This window comes from Nymphalis io, chromosome 15, assembly GCF_905147045.1.
Source record: "Nymphalis io chromosome 15, ilAglIoxx1.1, whole genome shotgun sequence".
NCBI classification, from domain to species: Eukaryota; Metazoa; Arthropoda; class Insecta; order Lepidoptera; family Nymphalidae; genus Nymphalis; species Nymphalis io.
Genome location: NC_065902.1, coordinates 236,509 through 263,732, shown reverse-complemented (window position 1 = coordinate 263,732; position 27,224 = coordinate 236,509). Strand labels below are relative to the sequence as shown.

The window sequence follows — 27,224 nt, the reverse complement described above, 5'->3', positions numbered from 1 at the left end:
TAATCGAATGTAAACGTCGTAACTAACAAATTGAATCGTAACTATCCATTAATCTATTACACAAACAAAAGAATGCAAACTAATTAGGAATATGCCCACGGGTTCACACACGAGTAACTTTTAAAACAAGATCACATAAATACTGTACACGAAACAAATATATATTACAATAACCAAAAGCCAGAACAAAAAAGTTATGGCGCAAAATCATATTGCTTAATGGGGCACTACTTTACAATAGTTTACCCAAAGAAAAAATTAATGAAAAATCTTTTGTAAAATTTAAGACTGAACTAAGAAAACACTGTCAAAGCTTGATCTGATAAAATATATATGTACCCCCCTTTTGTTTTGTATAAAGACACCGATAATTATAATATAGATAAACTTTTGTTCTTGATGAGAAATAAATTACTAAACCTAACCTAAAGTTTTTAAAGATAGTGTTACAATATAAATTAATTTTATAAAATAAGTACACAATGCTGCAATGCTTCAGTTTTTAACAAAAAACGTGCCACGCTATATGGTTTGTATTTGTTTAGTTTTTCATCTGTTCTATTATTAGATATTAAGTGTATATATTATTATAATCATTCATTAATTATATAATAATAATTGTCTAACGCGTGTACTTTACATACCGCGTGTGCTCAGTATGTGTATTATCATAGTACTGTCTTCATTTATTTCTGATTAGCCTAAAGCTAGACTGGTAGCGGATGCTTTCAGGCATTAAATCCGTTTGTTTCATCTAAAAAACTTTTATGAGCAAATTATTTTTTACTATTCTCGCTTAGGTTGTTATTTATGTTATTTTATATCAAAAGCAGCGTCTAATAAAACTTTTTTTACGACTTCGTACTTATCTTCATCTTATTTCGCAACATTCGTACACGGCGTAAGTTTCTGTACGTTTATTTTCCCTCTTTATTCAACCTGCTCTCTTTTTACAACACTTGTGTGTTATCAATGTTTTTATTATGCATGGGATTTCTTTAAAAAATGTTCAACTGATACTTATGCTGCTTAAGAGGACATGCGAGGCATCCACTTCACGTTCACTTCACAGCCCAAAGGCGAGCGTTTCGAAGACGTAAGATAAGTAAAGACTCAGTCTGTAAGAAAAGTCAGGAATCAGCCATGAGATCATCATTAATCTACATAAAAAATAATTGCTTTTATTGTTAGATATCATGTAATATTTTGTATGTAAGTAAAAACATAATCATTTAATAAATAAATTATCGCCACCGATGTTTAGTTTTTTAGATATTGATTAATTAGTAACGATTAAAAACAGCGTTTAATTTTGATCCTTGTTGCTCCTATACTTACAAATTGCCGAATACAGAAATTAAGTTTTTTTTTCGTCAATTAATACGCCAAAACAACGTTTAATGTTAAATTTATGTAATTATGAACAACAGAGTAGCCGATTTATGAGCCATGAATGAACACCAAGTAGAGAGAAAAAAATAAGTTTTTACGTACGTAAATGTTAGGAACATGTCTTAGTAGAAAATTGTCTAAGAGTTAATGGCAATTTTATTTTTCAGTACGCTATAACTGTTAAACAAAATCTTTATAAGAGTGGTAGTTTAAGAAAGGTAACGAGATAGTTAAACGCACGAAAAAATAAGCGGTGCTTGATGTTTGATTCATTTTCTCAGAACGGGTAGAGAAATCTGTAGAGTGTAGATGAATGTTTTAAATGAAGTCGGATAAGTATATGGGCCATCTGATGGTAAGTGGTCACCAACGTCCATAGACATTGGCATTGTAGGAAATGTAAACCATCGCCACCAACCCTGGGAACTAAGATGTTTTGTCAGTTGTGCCTGTATTTACACTGGCTCACTCACCCTTCAAACCGGAACACAACAATACCAAGTAATGCTATTTGGCGGTAGAATATCTGATGAGGGTGGTAGCCACACAGACGAGCTTGCACACAGGCCTGGCACAGTAAATTACTTAACGAACACTCGGGTACGCATGCTGTGCACCGCGTAACGGAGCACATCTTTGCAGGTTTAGCTTGCCCTAAGAAGCCGAAACACACTGACACCCTCTTCTTCGATGTATCGAAAGCTTTCGATAAAGGTATAATGGACCTATACACAAGCTATACATTCTAATGATTCCCGATTATTTTGTACATACGAGTAACATACACGGCTGTCTATCTAATCACACATTTGGATACAAAGTAGAGAGCAAGCACTCTGCCCTCCACTCGTCCTATTCGCGCCGGAGTCGCTAAGGTTCGTGCTCTGTACTCCTTGTATGTGAGCACAGTAAAATGTTCCTTAGATATAAGGGGACATTTTACAAAGCATGCATCTGTCCTATTCTCATATACGCTAGCGTTCTAGTCACACAATATGACCCACCTACAGACTATACAAAATCTGTTTCTGCGCATGACCAAAATATTCTTCAATGTTAACTGCACGATGGCGAAAAATGCAGGCGGATCGAAGAGACTATATCGTGGGCTACTGAACCCACTATAGGAGAGGAGGCCTAAGCCAGGCTGTGGGATATACTACAGCTTGTTCTTGCCTCATCTCCTATTGACGTGAATGTATAGAGATTTTACCAACATGCTGCGCCAATGCGTTGGTGACTCCACACATGTGGCAGTTTTCATTCGAAACATGCGGCTTTTCTTAAAATATTTTACTTCACCAACTTTTTGACTGCCTTGTTGGTCTAGTGGCTTGATGCAGCTTAAGGCCGCAGACCCGGGGGTCCTGGGTTCAATTCCCAGGTCGGGTCAATAATAAGTTATTGGGTTTTTCTGTCAAAAAATTATCAGTAGCAGCCCGGAGTCTGGAAGTTGGAAGTGTGTACACTCTCGTGCCTCGGAAAGCACGTAAAGCCGTTGGTCCTGCGCCTAATCTCTTTCCGGTCGTGTCAGATTGCCGTTGCATCGGCTTATGAGAGGTAGGGAATAGAGAGTGCACCCGTGTCTGCGCACACACTTGTGCACTATAATATCTCCTGCGTAGTTGGCTAATCTCTCTTGAGATTGGCCGTCGTGGCCGAAATCGTTTTGGAGGACATAATTAATATTATACTTCACCAAACAAGTGTTAATTATAAACACGTATTAAACGCATTAAAAGGCAACGATGCTTGAGGGTTTGCAATCTTCAAAAGTTATTTGCGATTTTTTAATTTATGCTCAATGACGTAGATTCACGTTATAAATCCGCGTTTATCGAGTTTAACGTAATATAAGGGTTAGTTGGATAATCTAAGCGGAGTCGTAGATCGAAAGCTGAACAGCGACCTTCTCTCTGTAACACTCGACTTGTTTGTTTTAATATTATTAAAAAATATTCGCGTTTCGTGTAAACTATGAGGTATGATATTTTGTTTTATTAAATTTATATTTGTTTAAAATTATTTAATTGTTATATCGAAATGGTTTGAATGAAGAATAAAAAAGGTGGAAATAACGTCGCTGGACATGACCTCTGCTATGGACATTATTTACCAGAAAGAAGGATTTAACCGTGTTGATAATAATGAGGACCTCTTGTCAATTATATTTTGTGTTTGATTTTCTTACACATTAGAAGCTGTTTATTGCTATTAACTTATATAAAAAATATTTTTACTATACTATATTATAGTTTTATATTATATAAAGTTAAATGGAATAATAAACTATATTAAGTAAATAGTAAAAAAAGTAGGAGAGGTCTATTTCCAGCGGTGGGTTATGAGTGTCTGTTGATTGATTAATTAAATTATAATGTGATAGTGTAATAGTTTCCTTCGAATAATAAAATCGGAATGAAAGTGTAATTTATCCGTGTGGACACTTACAAGCATCTTTGAATCAGTTAGTTATTTTGCGAGATTGAAAAGTAAAGCTTCATCCTTCTGGAGAGAAGATTCTTCAAAGTCGAAAGTTTTACACTTGCCTATTGATTGGCATATCTATCCGCCGGTTACGAACTTCATAGTTTAGTAGTTAAATATTATTTATTAATTAAACAACTCGTTTTCATCAAAATTTAAAATATCGTTAAAATATCTGCGGAATTTTATATTTTTATTTATATCTTTGTAAGTATTCAAAACAAATTTACAATTTAATAAATTGTGAGTAAATTTTATAACTTAAATTAATTATGTTTTTATTTATTTATTAAGGATCTCCAACAAAGGATACACAGTTACGAGTACATTACATCGTGGAATAATGTTTTAAAATATGTGTGCTCCTTCAATTAAAGGAGACCACAGCAAGCACATAATTAATGACTTAACAGAAATTAAAAAAATTATAAAAAGTAAATGTTACATAGTTAATAATAGTTACTCAATAAATAAACACAGGAACTATAAAAAAGGTAAACAATGGTTAAACTAAGACTAAATTGTTCAAATGTTGGTAGTGGTGATAGTATAATATAATAAAATAGTTATAAAAATTAAAATAACGAATAATAATAAAACTTAAAAATTAAAATTAAAAAAGAAAAACAAAACAAATACTGAGAAACAATTTTATAATTTTATGTTTTACCCTTTTTTACTAGGTTTTTGCTGTATTCAAATTTGTTTGTTCGGTTGACGTAAAATTCGTTTGTAAATTGGAATTAACGATATATTCGTAAATAACGGGGCCAGTTCTACTAACAAATTTTCACTTTATCGCAATCGGTTCGAAACGTAATCGTTGCCGGTTATCCAATTTGGCCCCCCAGGTGAGGAAGACCTATTAATAAAATAACGAAAAATGCATACGTCTCAATAAAATATTATGTAGGTGATAAAAAGTCGGAGAGTTAGTGTGGACAGATTTGATTTGAGATATGAATGTAATTGCATTTAATTAACATACCTCTTAATTTAATTGATGACAAAAGTGTAACAACTGGACTTTTGCCGGTTAATCTCGATATAATCTAGATAGAGCGTATTTGTATAAATTATTAAATTTGTTTTTTTCTCTGCGCACTGGGAACGTAGATAATTAAGAAATAGAATATAAAAAAATATTAAACTATTTAAAAAAATACTTAATTTCACTTCATTCACATATTCCTTTTCTGTAAGTGTTATACAAGAAGCCGAGATGGCCTAGTGGTGAGAACGCGTGAATCTTAACCGATGATCGTGGGTTCAAACCCGGGCAAGCTCCACTGAATTTTCATGTGCTTAATTTGTGTTTATAATTCATCTCGAGCTTGACGGTGAAGGAAAACATCGTGATGAAACCTGCATGTGTCTAATTTCATTGAAATTCTGCCACATGTGTATTCTACTAATCCGCATTGGAGCAGCGTGGTGGAATAAGTTCCAAACCGTCTCCTCAAAAGGGAGAGGAGGCCTTAGCCCAGCAGTGGGACATTAACAGGCTGTTACATGTTATACAAGATTATTTGTAAAACACCATAAGACCATGGTAATTCATCTCGTGCTTGACGGTGAAGGAAAACATCGTGAGGAAACCTGCATGTATCTAATTTCATTGAAATTCTGTATCGGAGAAAACCAAATGTTCGCGTGATTCAGAAACATGTTTCTTTATATACAAAGTTTAGTACAAAATTTTTATAATTTTTTTACGGTTAATAAAAGTTTATATATATATATATAAGTATATATATAAACTTTTATTTTTTTGAGCCGATTTCACTGGTTTAAATTTTATTCTATTACAGTCTCTGGGAGGCTTATTATATTTTCTTTAAGGTACCTACAATAAAAACTGGAAAAACTGTTAGACGGCCTTGATGTATGCTTTTTATGGATTATGTTTCATTACAAAATAACACGATGACCGGTTTCACTGAGTCTTGCGACCAGAGATTTTGAATCTAAAGTGATGCCTAAAAGTACTGTGTAACCTATTCCAATGGCAGGAGGATTTACTCCTTCATATATACAGAGCCTTCTTAAATAACATATTTGAAATGTAATAGTGCAAAAACTTCTCTAAAAAATATTACACGCTGTCTTATTGCCTCTATTGGTGACAGGAGAGCTGGTTCATATTTCGCACAGAGGATCGGAATTACGATTTAAAGGGTGAATGCTGCTAGCATTCTTGCCACAATTTCACGCGGTCGCGATTGTACAGTAGCTATTTTTAAATATATTTTTTTGTATTTATTAAATGTTTATTCTTGGCGAGCATCAACATTCTCAGTTAAATTTAATTAAATAATAAATTAATTAAAGGCTGTAATGTAATTCTTGAAAAATATATATTTTTATTCTATTTCGGTGGATATTTAATAATTATTTTTTTTTTCTTTTACTTAATTCTGTAAGTTCACAGTACTCTCAATTACATTCGGTGTGAGCCCACTTCATATCATTTGAAATAAAATTTTATTTATAACATATTTCTGTTGGTGTAGCCTAAGTTCACATAGCTTATAAAACTAGCTTTAAAATATTTATTTTTTATAACTATTAATCCTTATTTATTACTTCAACGTACATGAATCTTTTTTTTAAGTGGAAACTTCTTTAGGCGCGTTGCACTGGTTTGTCGTAGTGGATAGATAGTCACCGACATGCTAATGTTAATATAATGATACAAATAAAAGATTTCGCAGTATATTGGAATATACTGCGAAACTATACTATTAACATAAACTACTGTTAAAAACAAGAATCTTTGAATGTCTTTATTCGTATTCGTAGACTCGAAGATGTTTTCCTGGTGAATTTTATGCAATAACATATGTATATTCAAGAGCAATTCATTTCTAGGACATCAGGAGTAAACCGTATCAATCTCATTTTGTAGTGTTTTTATAACAGCTAGACTGGTAAAATAATTACATTAACAAAAAAAAATGTTAATAAGGTAGTAAAAATTTGAAATGAAATATTCTTTCATTAAATATTATAATGTTTTAAAAACATTTTTGTTTCTCTCTAACGTAATTTTATAATATAATTATTTGTGAGTCGCCATTTTTATTCAGTTTTATTATATATACATTTGTAAGATTTGAGAATTTATTAAAATAGTAGTGGTACTTCTGAATTTGCGTCTGTAGTTTGTAATAATTGCAAATTGTATGAGATTATCATTTCACGGAAATCGTTATCGTGTTGTTTATAAGAAGTACCATCTATAACAAGATAATAAGTTATGAGTGCCTTTGTTCTGCGTTTTCATTCATAACAACTTTCTTAGTGATTAAGTAAGGGCAAGTCTGTTTATACCTACGTTTAAGGGTCTGTGTAACCTTAATAGGTTTGGTTTGACACATCATAAAAATGTTATTTTTTAATTAATGTCTTTGTAATTAATATATAATGAAGGTGAGGATATATACTAATGCTTATCTATTGTTATAAAATTATCTATTGTTAAAGGTAATTTTTTTTCAATGTTAACTCAATTGAATGTTCCTTTGTTTATACCGTCGGAAGTTCTCGCAATATTAACCAACTTATTTAAAAAAAAAAAACTTTATTTATTACTTAATTTATTTATTTTAATTTGGGAAACAAATATCAATATTGTAACAGATGCAATAACATAAATACGCAATTTTTTCCACAATCGCGCCACATCGAGAGTTAGTTGACAATAGTGTTATAAAAATGTTATTAAGTTAAAATAAACTATATTATTTTCTACACAATAAAATAACAATTCGCACAATATGCTGTCATGACCAGCCCAGATTAAGATTTGCAGATTAAGCTCAGGCAAGCTCTACTGAATTTTCAGTGCTTATATTCTGTTAGGTGTACTTGGTGGGAGGGTTTCCTGCTAGACTCTCTGGACAGGCACCACCAAGCTACAATACTTAGTATTGTTGAGTCCCGGCTCGAAGTGTGAGTGCGCCGGTATCAATGTCTATGGACGGTATTATAAAGCGACAGAGACCGTCACCGTCGTCGTTAATCAATTTTCCGTAATCCATAAACAGACATTTTGTTTATATACATTGGTTACTATATATTTGAAAATGGCGATGACTATATAATTATAACATCAGACTGTGTCCACATAGCCGGCCCATCTCAGGAACTAGTCGGTCAATCAAATACGGAAAAGATATTATACAGAGATACAATTGTAAGATAATATGTTCGTACTCGTAAACTTAAGCCTTAAACATACTTGCCGTTACTTTGTTACTCAGAGGGTTGTTATGAACAAAAACGCAGAATATGAGCGCGTACTCACTACTCATTACTTTATACATATAATTCCATTAATATGATTAATTAAATAAAACTTATATGTACACATTACTAGCATAATCTGTTATGCCATAATATATACTGGAATTTAATTCATTGACTCATTGAAAAATATTTTAATTATTTTAAAGCCTAGTCTAGATTCCGGCCTACCTTTTTTATTATATAATTAGGTGGTAAGCGAGCAGATGGTCAACCTGTTTGTAAGTGGTGACCTTCGCCTATGACACTGCGACATACGGGGAGTCGCTGATGCGTTGTCGACCTTGAAACCTACCTCAACGTATGTTTAGTGATGTTTATTTATTCGTATTTATTAATAATATTAATATTAGAAAGGTTTTGTTTTTGTTTCGTGCAGAAATTTCCAATCCGATCGATACACACAGCTGGGCAAAGAGGAGAAGCTCTTGGTGATCTTTTGCAGCTTCTCTTGGAAGATACACTTGTGGCATTATTTTTTACCTCAAGTATGTTTTCCTTCACTCGTGTTATAACCACTACACCATCTTACTTTTTTATTTACTTGTAATCGACAACGTTACAGAAATGGTTGTTTTGTTTTTTCTTAGTACTAAAGTAAGGTCATAAAGGATTACAATTTTGATTATGAAAAGTGAAAAGAAAATTAAAAGTACAGATAAATTATAAGTATTAATATATATACAATAAAATACATTAGTTATCACTTAATATTGTGCTTAATTTGTGTTTATAATTCATCTCGTACTTGACGCTGAAGGAAAACATCGTGATGAAACCTACATGTGTCTCATTCACTGAAATTCTGTACGTGTGTATTCCACAAACCCGCATTGCAGCGTAGTGGAATAAGCTCCAAACCTTTTCCTCAAAAAAGGAGAGGAGGCCTTATCTTAGCAGTGGGACATTCTCAGGCATGTTACTTACTACGTAGACAATTTTTCCGATAACAGTTTATGTTTATAATTATGCAGTGAAGAAAAAATATACAAGTGAACACTGTATAATAGAATAATATCATTTAATTTACATCGTTCGGTCGGCGTGTAATGACTATAATTTGTATATTATATCTGTCTAGCTATTTTTTTATATTGTTATTTGTTTCATCTCATCTCGCCCTTTGTTATTAAATGTGTTTGTTAAAGACCTGAGATCAGGTTACCACCATTCAAGGTTTTGCTTTATGTGGATGTAATGAAAATTTCAAAACGATAAAATAAACTTATGTTGCTAAGAAAATCATTTACCCAATAATATTTACGTTCTGAGCAAGACAATAAATTGCTGATCCTTCTGAGTTGTACTAAAATATACAGCAATTCCTTTACGGTTAAAGCAGTCAAACTATGGAATTCCCTGCCTCGAGAAATTCGTCGAGCTGAATCCGTACATATTTTTAAAAGTTGTTTGCATAATTATTATCTATCAATAATTATGATTTGGTCAAAGTCGAATTCAATTCCTTATGACGTATTTACGTCATTACACGTATTTGCGACCCAACCCGCACTGGAGCAGCGTGGTGACATAAGCTCCAAACCATCTCCTCAAAAAGGGAGAGGAGGCCTTTAGTCCAGCAGTGGAACATTCACAGGCTGTTACGAATATAATTATAGCATGTTGTATTAATATTTGTATATGTTTATTTATTTCTTATATGAGTTTATATGTATGTATGTATGTATAAATTTATATGTATATATGTTGGTACTTTACATATTTCTATAAAGCTCAATAAATTATAAGTATAAGTTGTTCGCACACTATGCCTGATTAGTGATCCTGGCAAAAAAAACATAAACATTTCTCTTTACAGAGGTTGCCTGGAAGAGATCACTGTAAGAGATGAGGCCGCCTTTGTGTACTATATGTTCTACTTGTTATTAAATGTTTGTAAATTGTGTGCAATAACGGATTAATAATAATAATAACAACACTTCCTAGAAAGGATGGAGGAAGAGGCCTTATTGATATTGTCAATCTTCATAATAAGCTAATAGCCACATTGCGAGAATTTTTCGAACACAAAGCTACATCTTCAACTTTACATAAAGCTATAGTAGAAAACGATAACAAATTCACCCCATTAAACTTAAAAGACACTAAAAACCAGAGAAATGAAACCTTAACTGACAAACAAACAAAAATAAACGATTGGGCCCGAAAGTCACTACATGGAAGATACATATCAGGATTTGAGCCAACCTAACCTCGACAAACTTGCCTCGAACGAATGGCTCAGTCGTGGTGTGCTCTTCTCTGAGACAGAAGGCTTTATTATAGCAATACAAGTGTCTCAATACTTGATATAGAGACACGTAACTATCAAAAATATATAATAAAAAATTCCACCTTACCGACGGACATGTGTAGGCAATGCAATAGCTCTTCTGCAACCATAAAACATATTGCTGGTAAGCATAGACGTGACCAGGTTGCCTATATAAAACATCAAAAACTAGTTTTAAAATTTAAACTTATAGCCCCTCAGAATCTTACAGCTTATTATAAATATAATCCTCAAGCAGTTTTAGAAACCAAACCTTTAGACTTTATTTTGACAGAGCTATCTTAACCGATAGAACAATACCTTACAATAGGCCGGATATCACTGTTATAGACAAACTAAATAAAACTGGATACATAATAGACATTGATATACCAAATACTCATAATTTACAACACTATTTCTGAAAAATTAGCAAAATACACAGAATTAAAAGATGAAATAAGCAGAAATTGGCATCTACAAAGAGTTACTATAGTACCGATAGTTCTTTCTACTACAGGCGTTATCCCACAGCAACTTCACCAGTCACTCGAAGCTCTTGACTTACCTCCACATACGTTTATTCAATTACAAAAAACTGCAATAATGAACACGTGTAGGATAGTAAGAAAATTTATGCAATCAGATAAAGATCACATTACATTGCCAACATATAGATTATTTAAAAAAATTAATTAGGACCCAGATGATGTTCACTTGACTGTGGTCCGTGATCATTAATTTACCGGTATATGCCGAGATTTCAAAAATTAAACAACGAAATAATAATAATATAAAAACATTTAACATTTAATCTTTCACTACCTACGTCCACGGTAAATATTCGATTTCTTTTTAATTTTACTAAAAAATGCACTTCTGTAACACATTTTTTAATAGTTGTGAGTAAGTAATAAAAAATAACATGGCTTAGTGTGTGAAGATACAACAAAAATAAGAGAATAGAATTTGAAATATTGTTTTATTTAAGAATTGGTTTCCGCAAAAGCTGGCTGTGCAAGGTTAAAAATCGCGCTGTTGTGGATTTTCGGACATCGAGGTGGTAAGGATGTAATTAAGCATTCTGACGCGATGTCCGGTGGTGGATTTATTATATGCCTACGGCGAATCTTATATCAATAATAAATAAAATAGATTTAAAATATGTACTTGGTTAGGTATGTTAGTCGATGATTACAGATCGATAGAGTTAAGTACTTTTCCCTTTAGGGTATATTGGGTAACATATTATTATGACAAGAAGAACATGATATGCTGTGTTTACAATTCTACCACCGACATATTTTTTCTGATAGTTTATAATTTAAGATAGGGCTTGATGTTCAATGTTCACAGGGAATTAACTCGTGTAATATAATTGTATTTACTTTAATTGGTTAATATTATAACTAATACAATTGAAGGACAGTCACATTTAGCTTTTTATAATTGCGTAAGATATTATTATAAAAACGTGCCATAATAAAAATGAAATATATCATAATAAGAATGATATCAATTAATATTTTTAGGCCCGCAAAAGAGCTTTTAGCGCAATTTAACAACCAGGCGCACAAGTTTTACTAAAAAGTAAATTTGAGGAAATAGAAATATTTTGTTAATCATTAATATTTATTTAGTAATCCGTAAAATATCCGTTTTTTAGAAATGATTGCGTACACGCTGAAATGAAAATTGGATGAAAATTATTTCGTGGGATAATGTACACGCTTTTATAATAGGACCCAGAATACGTTATAAAATTGTAAAACAGTCTCCAGTCCGTTTTAAATGATAAATATGAATTAGAGAAAATAAGAACATAATGATTTTTTCCTGCACAGTTTCTTTCAATAGCTCTTCTCAGGTCTTAAGTATATATTTTTAATAGGCAAGTGTTATGCTTTTATATTGAATAAAGATTTTGACTTTGAATGACTTAATCATTTGAATGATTAAAATGAAAATTAACTTCAGATGTCAAACATGAGCGCTTTAATAACTCTATTTTCTTTGACTGACACGACTTCGGAATCAATCTGCTTGCTCAGCACTTTGCTTTTATATTTTAAAATATAAAATTTATTGTTCTTATGAAACTGCGAAAACTCGATTTGATGGTTTAAGATATTATTTAACTACGGAAAGAATTTTAACAACATTTGAATTGTTTAGAAACCAATTTATATCGTTATTTTTAAAAACTCTTATATTAATTACATAAAATTTTGTGTAGTTTTTTGCTCTTTATATAACTGCAGCGGATGAAGAAAATACTGAGTTTCTTGTTGGTTTGTTTCTATAGAATATATATGTATTTCGAAACGGTGTTGACTGTTATTTTAATCTTGTAAGGTGACGTTTCAAATGTGCCTGTGAGAGCAATGTTTAATAAAAAAAAAAAACTACTCACAGTCCATATAATTCTACATTTTCTAAAATCTCATATCCGTTGATAAGAGCGGAGTAAGAAATTTATTAAGTTGGTTCACTATTGGTCACTTAGTGTACATAAGAGTGGTGACTAATTGTTTACATCCACATTCCGAACTGGTGGTACCCCTTGACGATTCGTACTCGTAATAGTCTATTTGAATAAACATATTTTGATTTTGACATGTTTTACTATATGATAATATTAATTTTACTTAAATATTGCTTTTTATATATTTTTTATTTAATTGTAATTATTTATTAATTACGTTTAACACTTTAACACACATTGACGACGTTTTGAATAAGATTATAATATAGTATATAAGGCGATTCGAATGCAAAATTCCATATCAACAGTATAAGATTTTTTTTCTTATATGTCAATTACGCTCGTTCTAGAATTTAAGTCTCATTTACTAGGTTTACAAGTATATAATACAATATGTTTTATATTTGAAGGATGTGGGTTTAACTTATTTTATTGTTTAATAATATTTGGTAATTCATCTTCGCGTTTTCGAAAGAATCTAGAAAATCAAACACCTGCTTCTTGACGATTCCAAAATAACAGCTTGTGATTGGAGCTCACATTATAAGTTCGAAAGCGGCCCTTAACCGTTTAAGACCCTTTCGGCCGGCATTCGCAAGAGTTTTGATATACCTCTTTATATCTAGTAAATAGGCTATATATACATGGATATAGTTAAATACAATTATTATAATTAGCAACTATTTCTATGGACTCGTTGTCGTACTGCATTCCTGCAGACGCACCAAATTGGTCATCACGAGCGTCCGACAAGCGTGTGAGGAATCCTGACTTAATTAATTAGGATTCCTGAAGTCCATTAAGTAGTGTGATAACTTGTAATTATGTACTTGTGGGACTTGTCCTGAATACCTGATTATTATATAAAACCTTAAATGTCGGTATCTGATAATATAAAGATTTTTTTTCCTAAAAATATAGAAAATCAAAAAAGAGTGGTTGATCAAACTATCCAGATAAGCAATGATAAAAAACTCTATTTCTTCCTGGACACTCCCCGTCTTAAAGTTGCTAGTTCATGATGATTTGAAATTATTTATTTCATTGTGTCTTTTAAAGTTTATAAATTACCTGTCACCAATTTTCTGTTTTCAGGACAGACTTTGCTAAAAAGGGCCAAAGATGGGACGCAATAACTTCTTCTCAGCCTCATGACCCTGATGTGAAGACGCGTAACCTTCGCCTAGATATGACACTTTTTGGTAAGATATTTTTGTAAATCTAATATTTACAGTATTAATACTTTGATATCTAGCAAAAACTAATAATACGATAGATAAGAAATCATCATATTATAAGTTTGACGACGAATATAGACTGTAAACCTAGGATGTTTGTATGTTGTATAATATTATGTATAAGTCGGAGAGAAAAATGTAAATTAAGACATTTTTCTACACTAAATCATAAATATGCATGTATGTTTGAAATATTTGTCAATAAGTCCCAGAAAGCACTTCTTTAAAAAAAAAAAAAAAACAATAATTTTCATTAAAAAAGTTGATTAAAGACTTCGTTCCGTTTTTTACTGCTAATGAAATGGTAGTTCACTTTGCAAATCGGCCCATTTGTTTGTGTCAATGTATTTTAATAAAATTAAAATAGAATATATATTGGAAAAATGGAAGTACGCAGCGAGCGCGAGGTTAATTAGCACCAAGATAGATTATAGATTAGCTTCGCTTATTATTCATTGCGATACTTATATACAACCTACTATATAATTATTTATTTATTTTCTTTAATTACAAATTTAATGACCATTATTATTTTTTTTGTATTTGTAGAATTGCTTAAGGTAATCGGGCTGCATTCACATTGAGATTCTGTCAATAATATCAAGTAGTAATACCACGAACGTCATATACCTTACGTATATACGTACCTTGTTATGTTTATGGCTTATACTTAAATTTATATAGTTGAAGTTATATTGTGACTATAAAATATTCAAGATGACTTTGGTTACTCTATGCACACCAAGGTTGATTCATAATAAAATATTTTCATTCCAAAAAATTCGGGAATTTGTATATTTAATACAATGTACTATAGGATTGTTTTGCCGATATAATTTAGCCAGTACTAAATAAATAGCAATTAACAAAACTTTGGTAAAGATTTCATGGAAAACGTGTGGACTGGATCAAACTGGCTTGTTGGCTTGTTCGACGGTTGAGATACTAATTATGTTCTTGGAATGAATCTCCAATGCAACCAGTAATTATATACAGGGTTACAGGGTAATATGTCACGATCCTTTTAAAGGGTTATAGTTCAGGACAATAGCTATCAAATGACCCCCAAAATGCTTATGCAAAAGTGTATCGTTTTCGAGTTATTAATTTTTTAATATTTTTTTTATTTAAAGGATGTTTAAGATTCTAAATTTCAATAAAAAAAAATCAACGTATTTTCCCTATTTTTTTTTGTATTTCTTGCTAGGGTACATCCTAGTTAATAATAACCAGTTATAAAACAAAAACAATCTTCAAGCATTTTTAAATTACAGATCCAAAACTGTACAACTTTTCGATTTTTAATTTTGATTCTTTAAGTTACTCGCAATTTTTTTGTAAAAATCACTATGGCTCTTATCGTGCGGATCATTTTAAAAACATCTGCGTTTCCTTAGCTATCCATCGGTACATAAAAAGTACAGTAACAATCATAAACTCAGGAGAAAATTAGATAACAAAGAGACCAGGTAGGAAATTCTAAGAAATGCTATTGTTAAGAAATTAAATCTGGATCAAAGACAAAAGGACCTCAATGCAAAGTAGTTAAAGATTATTTTTAATAGGGGTAATAGGTAAAAAAGGAGAGATAAACCAGAGCTGTTTGTGGAATACTATTATCAATTCCTTTGAATTTACCGTCATTTTTTCTAATTTCCTTTTATCTCATTTCTTTTAGGAATAAGAGTAATAAAACCTTGTAGGGGTACATAATACTCACTGTACTTGCACTGCTCGTATAGTGTGGACGCGCTTTAGTGAATATTGATCTCTTAAATTTTTGAAAAAAACCGCTTCGTTTACTGGACTCTGTTTCTTACAACTTCGTGACTCGGCTAGCTAAAAGGAATTTGTGATTTGTGTTTATGATAACTTGGCGCGTAAAAAGGACTATTATGGCTGCAGAACAAAATTCTTCTCGTCATAACGTCTCGTATAACAATGTGTCATTAGACACATTAATCAATTACTTATATTTTCATCCTTCTTTCCTTAACTTGTAACTAATAATAAAATAATAATAATAATAATGTCCTCCAGACCGATTTCGGCAACCCATCAGCCAATTAGCCAACTGCGCAAGAGATATTATAGTGCACAAGTGTGCGCGCAAACACAGGTGCACTCTCTCTTCCCTCACTCTCATAATCCGATGGGACGGCAATCCGACACGACAGGAAAGAGTTCAGGCGCAGGACCAACGGCTTTACGCGCTTTCCGAGGCACGGGTGGCCACACATTTCCAACTTCCAGACTCCGGGATGCTACTGAAAATTTGCTGACAGAAAAACCTAATAACTTTTTATTGGCCCGACCTGGGAATTGAACCCAGGACCTCCGGGTCAGCGGCCTTACACAAGGCACTAGACCAAAGTGGCAGTCAATAATAAAATAAAGTAATATGTAAGTGGTCCGAATTTATTTATAAAAAAAACTTGCATATTTTTTGTCGTACGTTAAGGATGAATTATTGGTTGAAAGTTAAAACTGACTGTATTCAAATCTTTTTTTTTCTCGCTGGAAAAACACGTTTAGGCGTTTCCACATGAAGTGGGGGATTATGTGGGGTTCACCAGCGTGAAAGGCACCGGAATATCCACTTAAAGCCAGCGGTATTCTCTCTGTCTGTTCGGGGGGCACCATGGGATCGCTTACGCATGCTACCGTGACCCGACGGTCGGCCCACCTATGCGGGCCTCCATTTTTAAGAGGGTTTCCCGGAGAAAATCCACCTGGCCTGGCGGCTATAACAGCGGGGGGAGAAGGTGCGCTGTAGCGCCGACGCCTCCTCCTTGGTCTACTTCGGCGGATCGATCAGCGGAGGCACTTTTCTCGCACTGCTGCTCCGTGGCCTCCGCCTGCGACATGCTAATTTCCAAATAAGCACCTCTCACTGCCGATACTGTATTCAAATCTAATAATTATTTTGTTTATACAAATATGCACTTATTCCGACAAAAAAGAATAAAAATGAACAGACTTCAAAGTAAGAAAACATGCAATCAAAAATAACTTACTTCCCTTAATATTAAGTTTTTTTTTTATAGAATAGGAAGGCGGTCGAGCATATGGGCCACCTGATAGTAAGTGGTCATCAAACACCCTTAGACATTGGCATTGTAAGAAATGTCAACCATCGCTTACATAGCCAATGCGCCACCAACTTGGGAACTAAGATTTTATGTCCCTTGTGCCTGTAATTACACTGGCTCACTCACCCTTCAAACCGGTACACAACAATATCAAGTATTGTTGTTTTGCGGTAGAATATCTGATGAGTGGGTGGTATCTACCCAGACGAGCTTGCACGAAGCCCTACCACCAGTCTTTCAAGTTAAACCAAACCCTTGAAGTATTTTTACTTTCCTTGTACTTTTATACTTTAACTGCTTTGTAGACATTGACATCGTAAGAAATGTTAACCATCGTTTACATCGACAATGCGTCACCAAGCTTGGGAACTAAGATGTTATGTCCCTTGTGCATGTAATTACACTTGCTCACTCACCCTTCAAAACGGAACACATCAATACTAAGTACTGCTGTTTTGCGGTATACTAACAGATGAGTGTGCGTTACCTACCCAGACGAGTTTGCACAAAGTGTTATGTATTTTTCTCTGTTAATTAATCGCTTCGTTAAATCCAATAGAAAAACAAATTCGTTATTAATTTTGTTACAAGTTTAGTGTATATCGGAGAGGCGAGTATGTTTTTATTAAGAAGGAGAGCTCATTGAATTAGCAAAAAATATGTACGCAAAAATATTCTCAGAGGTTTTTTATTAATTTACTTTAGGCACCTGCTTGCGTTAAGATAAATAAAATCAATTCATTTAATTTATTCAGCGTAGAATTTTTCACGGCGGCCGAGACTTACGTTGTTTATAGATGACTGTTTAGTTCCTGGTGGCGCTAATGGTCTGGCTGTTATCGTTTGTTATTTATACTCCTTTGTGCAGCGGAATTATCTGTGGAGTGTTTTTTGCCAGATTTAACGTAAACATGATAAGCTTACCTAATTTTTTGTCAGACTGAAATGTATGTACACGTAATTGCGCATAATTTATATTTAAAAGAACTTAGTCAAAACTTACTTTCGAGGTATTTTCTCATTCTAACGCCTAAACAAAATAAATAATAGGCGTAATCACTTGATATTTATAAATGTAAAATGTAGAACTATGCACGCAGAGTGCGTGGTTCAATCAGGTTGCCAAATATTGGTCCGTGAAGAAATTTATATAATTAATTTAATAATTTATATAATAAATATATATAATGTATTCTACCAACCCGCATTAGAGCAGCGTGGTGGAATAAGCTCTAAACCTTCTCCTCAAATAGAGGAGAGGAGGCCTTTAGCCCAGCAGTGGGACATTCACAGGCTGTTACGGAAGAAATTTAGATAAACAACTTCTATATGGCTTGTATTATAAAACTACTAATGAAGGAACATAAGCTACAAGTTGTGAGGCTTTCCTGCTCATACCGATATTCCTGGTAACCTCTCAGGCCCGTGTTAGTGCTCCGGTTTCCCAGAACGTAATTATGTAAATATTAAATTGAAAGCGTTTATATGTTAGCTTAAACGTTATTTCATCATCATCAAAAAAATCATCATTAACGTTATTTGGGTCGTGTAAATGAATATGCTTATAAAGAATTTACTTTTTGAGATTACTTTTCTTTCTGTTTTATAAGATTTGCTGAATCGCTGTTGTGGATTGTTGTAATATTATGATTGAGTTTTTTAAAATCGGTCAGAAAATATGTTGCAGGATGCGGAGTCCAAAATTCTACTGAGAATAACTAATAAGAAACTCCGTTTTTTTTTTAAATTGATTTGCCGATAGGCAAATAGCTACCTTGTGGTAAGCGGTCACCACCACCACTTGACATTGGCGCTGTAAAAAAGTGTTCATCCGGGTCGGAATCTTTAATCTTCGGTTAAGATTAACCTATTCTAACCACAAAGTCACCTCCGCTATACGAATGGTAACTGTAAATTATGTACAAATAGAGAATATATGGTAGCGATGTTTTTTCTCTCGTTATATGTAAATTGTACACGCATAATATATGTACATAATATATTAATGCGTACCATTTAAAACAGGCAAAACAATAGACAACATTAGACACGTTAGGTTGATTCAATTGAATAATTCATTTTGTGAGATTATTGACCTTAAGATATCTGAAGAGGTTGGAAAATGTTCACAACGCATATTCATCGTGCAATGCGACTCAACTTTGGATTTCTTTTACCATTTTTGAGAATAAAATGAAATCATCGTACCAACTGAGTTGCAACAACTGCTACTGAGAACTTTTTCCGTAGAAAAACCCAAACTTTTTACTGACGCCACCGGGGGCTTGAACTCGGATCATTGGGTTCTGCGACCTTATGTGCTAGTCACTAGACCACGTGACAGTTACGGAGAAATAATCTCCATTATAAATAATGTTAGAAAACGTTGTGGTGACACTCGCGTCACGACGGAGCTGACTGATTTGATTACCATAATAATGTTTCATCTGGAGACGCGCCAGGTGTCGAGGGTAACTCAGATTGATCAAATTCCCAACATCAAAGCCGTTTTATAACGGCTTGTTCCACATATTTGTAGAGTTATCTCAATTCAATTCAACATTTTTTATATTAATATCCTCTTTGATTTTTATAACCTGCGGGCGTTTTAGTAAAATTTTATGAAATATTAAATTAATTAATTTTATTCTGATACCTATCACTGGTGCTACCACCAGTGATACCATCAGGCTTTGTGCAAGCCCGTCTGGGTAGGTACCACCCACTCATCAGATATTCTACCGCAAAACGGCAATACTTGATATTGTTGTGTTCCGGTTTGAAGGGTGAGTGAGCCAGTGTAATTACAGGCACAAGGGACATAAAATCTTAGTTCCCATGGTTGGTGGCGCATTGGCTATAAGCGATGGTTTACATTTCTTGCAATGCCAATGTCTAAGGGCGTTTGGTGACCACTTACCATCAGGTGCCCCATATGCTCGTCCACCTTCCTATTCTATAAAAAAAAAAAAAATATGTAAATAAATCACCGAGATGAATATCATTGGTAGTAGTTGTTATACGCCACAACAGCTGGGCGCCTATGTGCTACTTGTTAACAGATATTCTACCGCAAAAGAACAGTACTTGATATTGTTGTATTCCGATTTGAAGGGTGAGTGAGCCAGTGTAGTTACAGGCACAAGGGACATAACATCCTAGTTCCCAAGCTTGGTGGTGCATTGGCGATGTTAGCGATGATTAACATTTCTTTCAATGCCAATGTCTATGGGCGTTGGTGACCAATTACCATCAAGTGGCCCATATGCTCGTCCGCCTACCTATATTATATAAAAAAATAAAAATCTTTATCATATAATATTTAAAATGTAATTTTATAAATTATACCTAATTATCAAGTGTAATAATTTAATACATACTTTAAATTTAATGTAATTGTTACAATATAACGCTAAAACCGGAAGGAAAAGTATAGTATCTTTTTACATTTTAAGCAACTGCATGCGCTTAATTTTTTTTTTTTTTTTTTATATCGCCGGGAGGGCAAATGACTCTACTCCACCTGATGGTAAGTGGTAGTAGAGTCCAAACGCGACGACGGCCAGTACAGACGGGAAAAACGTTCTGCACTAGCCGCCTTCGCCTTGCCGGCCCGCAAGATGCCTCTTCACGCCTCGTTTGAAGGAACCCGGGTTGTAAGAGGAGGGGAATACGTGAGCTGGTAAGGAATTCCATTTTTTGGAAGTGCGACAAAGAAAGGAGTTGCCAAATTTCTTTGTTCGCGATGGAATTGATGTCACAGTTAGGCGGTGACATCGAGAACCAGCTCGCGTGGACTTAAGAAGGAAGGGGGAAGCAGGAATTAGAGAGAATAATTCCTCAGAGCACTCGCCGTGATACAGTCGATAGAAAGCGCTCAGTGCTGCTATCTCACGACGCAATTGTAAAGGTTCAAGGGTGTTTGAGACCTTTACGTCGCCAATAATGCGTACGGCACGTCGCTGCAACCGGTCCAAGGCCTCAAGTAGGTACTTAGCGGAGCCATCCCAAAGGTGCGAGCAATATTCCACGCAAGACCGTACCTGTATTTTGTACAGCAGGCACAGTTGTTGTGGCGTGAAAAAGCGCCGCACCTTGTTCAGAACTCCGAGTTTCCGTGAAGCTGTTTTTATAACAGCCTCGATGTAATCCCTTGGACTAAGGTCGCAGCGAACGTCAATCCCCAGCATGGCGATTTTGCTTTGCATCACCAGCGGAGTACCACAGAGGGAGGGAAGAGGGGAAAATGTTGACTTTTTCGCCGTGAGAGCGCATACCTGTGTTTTCTTGGCATTAAACTCAACAAGATTATCAGAGCCCCATTTGGCGATGAGATCTAACGTCCTATCGAGTTCAATGACAAGATTCTCCCGCCTCTCCTCAGTTTCCGCCCGCCCAGCCACTGCGCGTCCGTGGTATCCACCATGCACTGTACTATCATCTGCATAGCAATGTATGTTCCCAAGGGAGAGCATATCATTGATATGCAAAAGAAAGAGTGTGGGAGATAGCACAGATCCCTGGGGGACCCCAGCATTCACTACATAGAATTGTGAAGCGCAACCATCTACTAAAACACGAAGGCTACGCTTGTGTAGGAAGCTGGCAATCCAGGTGCATAGCTGAGCAGGCAGACCATATGCCGGTAGCTTGGAGAGAAGACTTCTGTGCCAGACCCTGTCGAAAGCCTTGGAGATATCGAGGCTGACAGCCAACGATTCTCCATGCTTGTCGATAGCTTCACCCCAGAGGTGTGTTACGTACGCTAGAAGATCACCTGTGGACCGTTTTGGTCGAAACCCGTACTGACGATCATTAATTAGACAGTGATCTTCTAGGTAATGGATCAGTTGATTGTTTAAAATCCGTTCCATCACCTTACAAAGTACTGAGGTGATAGCTATTGGCCGATAATTTGCCGGGTCAGACCGATCCCCTTTTTTGGGAACCGCTTGCACATTAGCTCTTCTCCAAGCCTCCGGCACACTTCCCGAAGAGAGAGAAAGTTGGAACAGGCGCGTTAACACAGGAGACAGCTCCGCTGCGCACTTCTTCAGCACTATGGCTGGTATTCCATCGGGACCGCTAGCTTTCCGTACATCAAGTGATTGCAGCTCCGCACGCACATCACGTTGCCTGATTTTAATGTCAGGCATCGTATGGTCACATGCAGGCATTGTAGGTGGCAGTGCACTACAATCATCGATGACGGAATTGTCGGCAAAGAGTTTAGCCAGGAGATCAGCTTGCTCTTGCGGACTGTGAGCTAGCGATCCGTCCGGATTTCTGAGCGGTGGCAGCGAAGGTTGGCAGAAATTGTTTTGCACAGACTTGGTCAGACGCCAGAAGCTACGGGAGCCCCTAGGATGCGAAACAAGGTCATGACCAATCTGTACAATGCGCTGTGCATCCGCTCTCGTGTATGCCTTTCTACAGGACTTGGAATTTGTTGACGTGGGAAAAAGAAAATAGTTTTAATATGTTTTATCATCATCATCATATTCAGCCTACATTTATCCACTGCTGGACATAGGCCGCCTCACAGGCGCGCCAATTCTCCCGGTCCTGTGCTAGTCGCATCTACTGAGCACCCGCCATTTTCCTAAAATCGTCTGACCATCGGGCGGGTGGTGTGCCCACTGACCTTTTTGCTTCTGTAGGCCACCACTCCGTGACGACTTTAGTCCACCTTCTGTCTTCTCATCTGGCCAAGTGTCCAGCCCATCTCCACTTTAACCTCGTGATACGCTTCCCAATATCTTCGAGTTTCGTCTTTCGTTGGATTTCCGCGTTTGGTACACGATCAATTGACAAAGACACATTGGTTAAACATCTTGGTCTTGAGGCATTGTGGGAGTTTGGATGTCAACGTATCTTCGAGCTTTCCAAAAACAGCCCACCCTAATCCAAATCGTCGTTCGATCTCCTGTATTTGAGATTTCCGATCAAATGATAAACGATGTCCAAGATAGTAGATAATCGCTGACCACCTGTACGGTTTGATTGTTTGTTTGTTGTTGTATGTTTTATACAAATGCTTTTTAATAAAACAAAACAAGAAATGTAAAAACAACTTAACATCTCATTGTACAAAAGATTTAATAATATCTTACATCTATAATCTATTTATATATCTACAAATATGTTTAACGTCTATTACGAAAAGGCTTTTAAAAAGTCAGCTGATGACCAATTCACACTGAAACATATCAAAATTATTGTATTTACCACACACATTAGTCAAGTTCGCTTGTTTTGAATTTCTTTTTCTTATAATTATAACTTATATTAATATATTAGAGCGACAATATCATCACCAAGAAAGGGCTGTTAAGAAATGCTCTAAAATACCCAATTATATTATGATATATATGTATTTGTTTCTTTCCAGTACTGACGGTAGCTGGGGCGATACTGCTGTGCGGGCGGTTAGGCAGCTTAAAAGATTTTGATGCGATTTTTCACTCCAGAATTACATATTTTGGAGATAATATTGCAGGTAAAATGTCACCTCAAATATCAAGTTCATTCTTATAAAACTGATAATTAAAGGAAAATTTTTCAGTGTTTGTATTAAATTATGGAAAATCGTCAAACAATTAATAATTTTATTGTATTTATTGAACATACCTCTATGTGTTGTAAGTGAGTGTTAGTGCTTTACATTATTTCAATATTGTTTATCAAAATTAAAGTATATTTTATATATATATAGATGGTGATGAATTTGATTACATCGTGGTGGGCGCGGGCGCTGCGGGCAGTGCGGTGGCCGCACGTCTTGCGCTTGCTGGCAAGCATGTTTTGCTGGTGGAGGCAGGCGGGGATCCAAATATAATAAGCAAGGTACAAAAAGTGACGTTACAATCCGTACTATGTCCCACTGCTAAGCAAAGGCCTTGTGTCCTTTATGAAGAGCAGATTTGGACCTGACACCTGTTCTAACCCATCTCATTTAGTGTATGTTTATTTATATTAATAATTTATAATAAAAGTGATTGTAAAAATGCTTGTTACAGATACCAGGAGCGTCTTTGGCATTGGAGTCTTCCTCTCTTGACTGGTATTACGAAACATTGCCTAACAAAAAATCTTGCCTCGGCTTCAAGGGGCAACGATGTCGTTTCACCCGTGGACGTTGCCTCGGTGGCTCCACTAGCATCAACTACATGATGTACACCCGCGGGAACAGGAAAGACTATGATTTTAATATCACTGGATGGACATGGAATGATATCGAACCTTATTTTCTTAAATACGAAGGTCTCCAAGACTTGAATCTTCTCCCTGAATCATCGGCAGCATATCACAATACTTCTGGAGTGGTTTCGATTGGCTATTTCGGAGATTCTGGTAATCCGTGGCATGAAAGAATTATAGAAGGTATGACAACCCTGAACTTGCCATATAATCCCGACGTAAATGCTAAATCCCAAATCGGCGTTTCCAAAATCTTAGGTTTTACTTCGAGAGGGGAACGAGTAAGTACAGCAAACGCTTATTTAGATTTAAAGGGCGTTGAGAGAAATTTGAGAATTGCAAAAAACACACAATGTACGGGAGTAATTATTGATGAAAATAATACGGCGCGAGGAGTTAGCGTGTCCAGAAGTGTAAACGAAACTTTACGATTATATGCAAGGCATGAAGTTGTTCTCAGCGCTGGGTCTATTGGAAGTGCACAATTATTAATGCTTTCAGGTGTAGGGCCCGAAGAACATTTAAGGAAATTCGGAATACCAGTTAAGGCGGATTTGTCTGTTGGCAATGAAATGTCAGACCACGTCCTACCGATTGTTAATATAAAAGTTGATCATGATTCTATGTCCGCTTCGAATCCTTTATTTCTTGGATCAAAAGTAATTGAAGGTCTGCAATGGTTGATTGCTAAAAGTGGACCGTTGACGTCAAACAGTCTGACTGATGTTACTGCCTTTCTTAATTCAAAATGTTACAACTATACTTTAAAACGCTTAGTGAATGATAGACCCGAATGCGAAATCCCGAATTTACAGTTTATTTACGCATACATGCATAAGGGAATTCTTAAGGTAGCTGAACATTTATTAGACAGTTCTTTATCGTTTACCAGAGAAGTGTTTGAACAGACATCGTCAGCCAACGAAGAAAGTGGTTTAATTGTTATATCATCGGTGGTTATGAGACCCAAGTCACGGGGATGGATCCGTCTAGCAAGTTCAGATCCATTTGAGGCTCCTGCAATTACTCCTAATTATTTATCCGAAGAAAATGATGTTCATGAAATGGTTGAGGCTATAAAAATCATTGAGCAAATGGTCGAAACGCCGATATATAAGAAATACAACGCATCGATACTCCGATTAAAAATCTCTGGCTGTCCCGATGTAGATGAAAATGGGTACTGGGAGTGTTACGTACGACACATGACACATTCAGTACACCATGCGGTGGGTACGGCGGCAATCGGCCGAGTGGTGGACGAGCGTTTGAGGGTTAAAGGGGTAAAGAATCTTCGGGTTGGTGATGCCTCAGTATTACCCCATCTACCGCGCGGTAACACGGCTGCCGCTGTCATAGCGATAGGAGAACGATTATCAGATTTCTTATTACAAGATCAATTTTTAGAGTTACGATAAAACATCGGCTATCATCTGTTTTTGGAAATTAAAATAGCATATGATAGCACAGATATTTCCAAGGTGACAGTATCAAGAGGATTTCAATTTCCGTAAACAGATAATTCTTTTGGAAAAGAATTAATTCTGTCGAACTCGTTGGAGAGACACGAGGGCGGTTATTGCGGTTTGTACTAATAGACTGTGACTAGAATAGATATGAATAATCCAAGAGGCTGCATAATGACAATAAACAATGAAATCATCATTTGATAAGAAATAAACGTTATTTATTTTAGTAATATAGTTTTATATAAAATGTATTTGAAATATGTTAATTGATTCCAGAACTATTATAGAAATAAACGATCTTTAAAGTGAATGTTTTATTGTTTATTTCAAGAAAAAGCTAAAATTAAATTAAACAAACTTACACCACAAATAACAGAGCAACGTTTACAGCACCAATCAACGTCATCTGTCAACGAGGTTAATTAAGAGTCCGACATGAAGCATGTGATGACAGTTTAAATATAATTGTTTTTCTTATCTGTATTGTAAAGCTCACGTATATTAATTAGAATATATAATTTGATTTTATTAATTTCCTAAATGAACAATTCCGTTTGTCCTGCGTTGGGACATTTTCTGGCTATTACTTTAATTTTTTCTTTATATCTGCGGCGTCATTTTAAAATTCCAACATTAAGTAGTTATAAATTTTAACTCATTAATTAATATCAGCCCACGCGATGACAACCTCGAAAATAAGATAATGCGGGAAAAAGTGTTACCCAAAAATAACAACATCAAAAGCGACACGAGTAGCTATGAAAATATTTATATCTTTATATTTGACGCATTCTGAAAATATAAATACAGGCAAACTACCACGACTTTGTATAATTGAACCTGACCTTAATTAGGTTGTAATAATAATATTATCCCTGATCAGGTGTAACAGGTTGATGAATTCAAAAAATTGGATTTAAAAGATATACGATTAACAATCGACCCAGCAATAAATACTAGGCTAAGAAGCAATTAGGAAGATGTAAATTAAAAAAAAAAGTTTATTTTTTTGTACTAAAATAATCTTTAAATGTTTATAATAACATGTGTGAAAAAATTATGATTATATCATGTAATTTTTTTTAAGCAAATCAATTTGGACGCTCTCGTATAATTTCTGCACCGTCCGAGTTTTGACTGTGACGTCACTTCGCCTATTCGTTATTGCTTGCGACTCTTTTGCGATATTGTATTGATGCGAGTTGATAATTTCGTATTTACTTTATCCCTCTTTGTGATTTGACGCACCAAATACGTTCTTTCACTTATACTAATATTAGA

The 27,224-nt window shown here is 34.9% G+C and overlaps 1 protein-coding gene across 1 annotated transcript; it reads left to right on the top strand.

Moving 5' to 3' along the window:
* The first annotated feature begins 3,300 nt into the window (after positions 1–3,300).
* LOC126773705 (ecdysone oxidase-like) lies at positions 3,301–26,113 on the top strand. Its single transcript, XM_050494786.1, has 5 exons — positions 3,301–3,374; positions 14,040–14,146; positions 23,666–23,773; positions 23,990–24,120; positions 24,294–26,113. The coding sequence occupies exons 1-5, from the start codon at positions 3,370–3,372 to the stop codon at positions 25,890–25,892; spliced, it is 1,950 nt and encodes a 649-aa protein (XP_050350743.1). The 5' UTR covers positions 3,301–3,369; the 3' UTR covers positions 25,893–26,113.
* Positions 26,114–27,224: the final 1,111 nt, after the last annotated feature.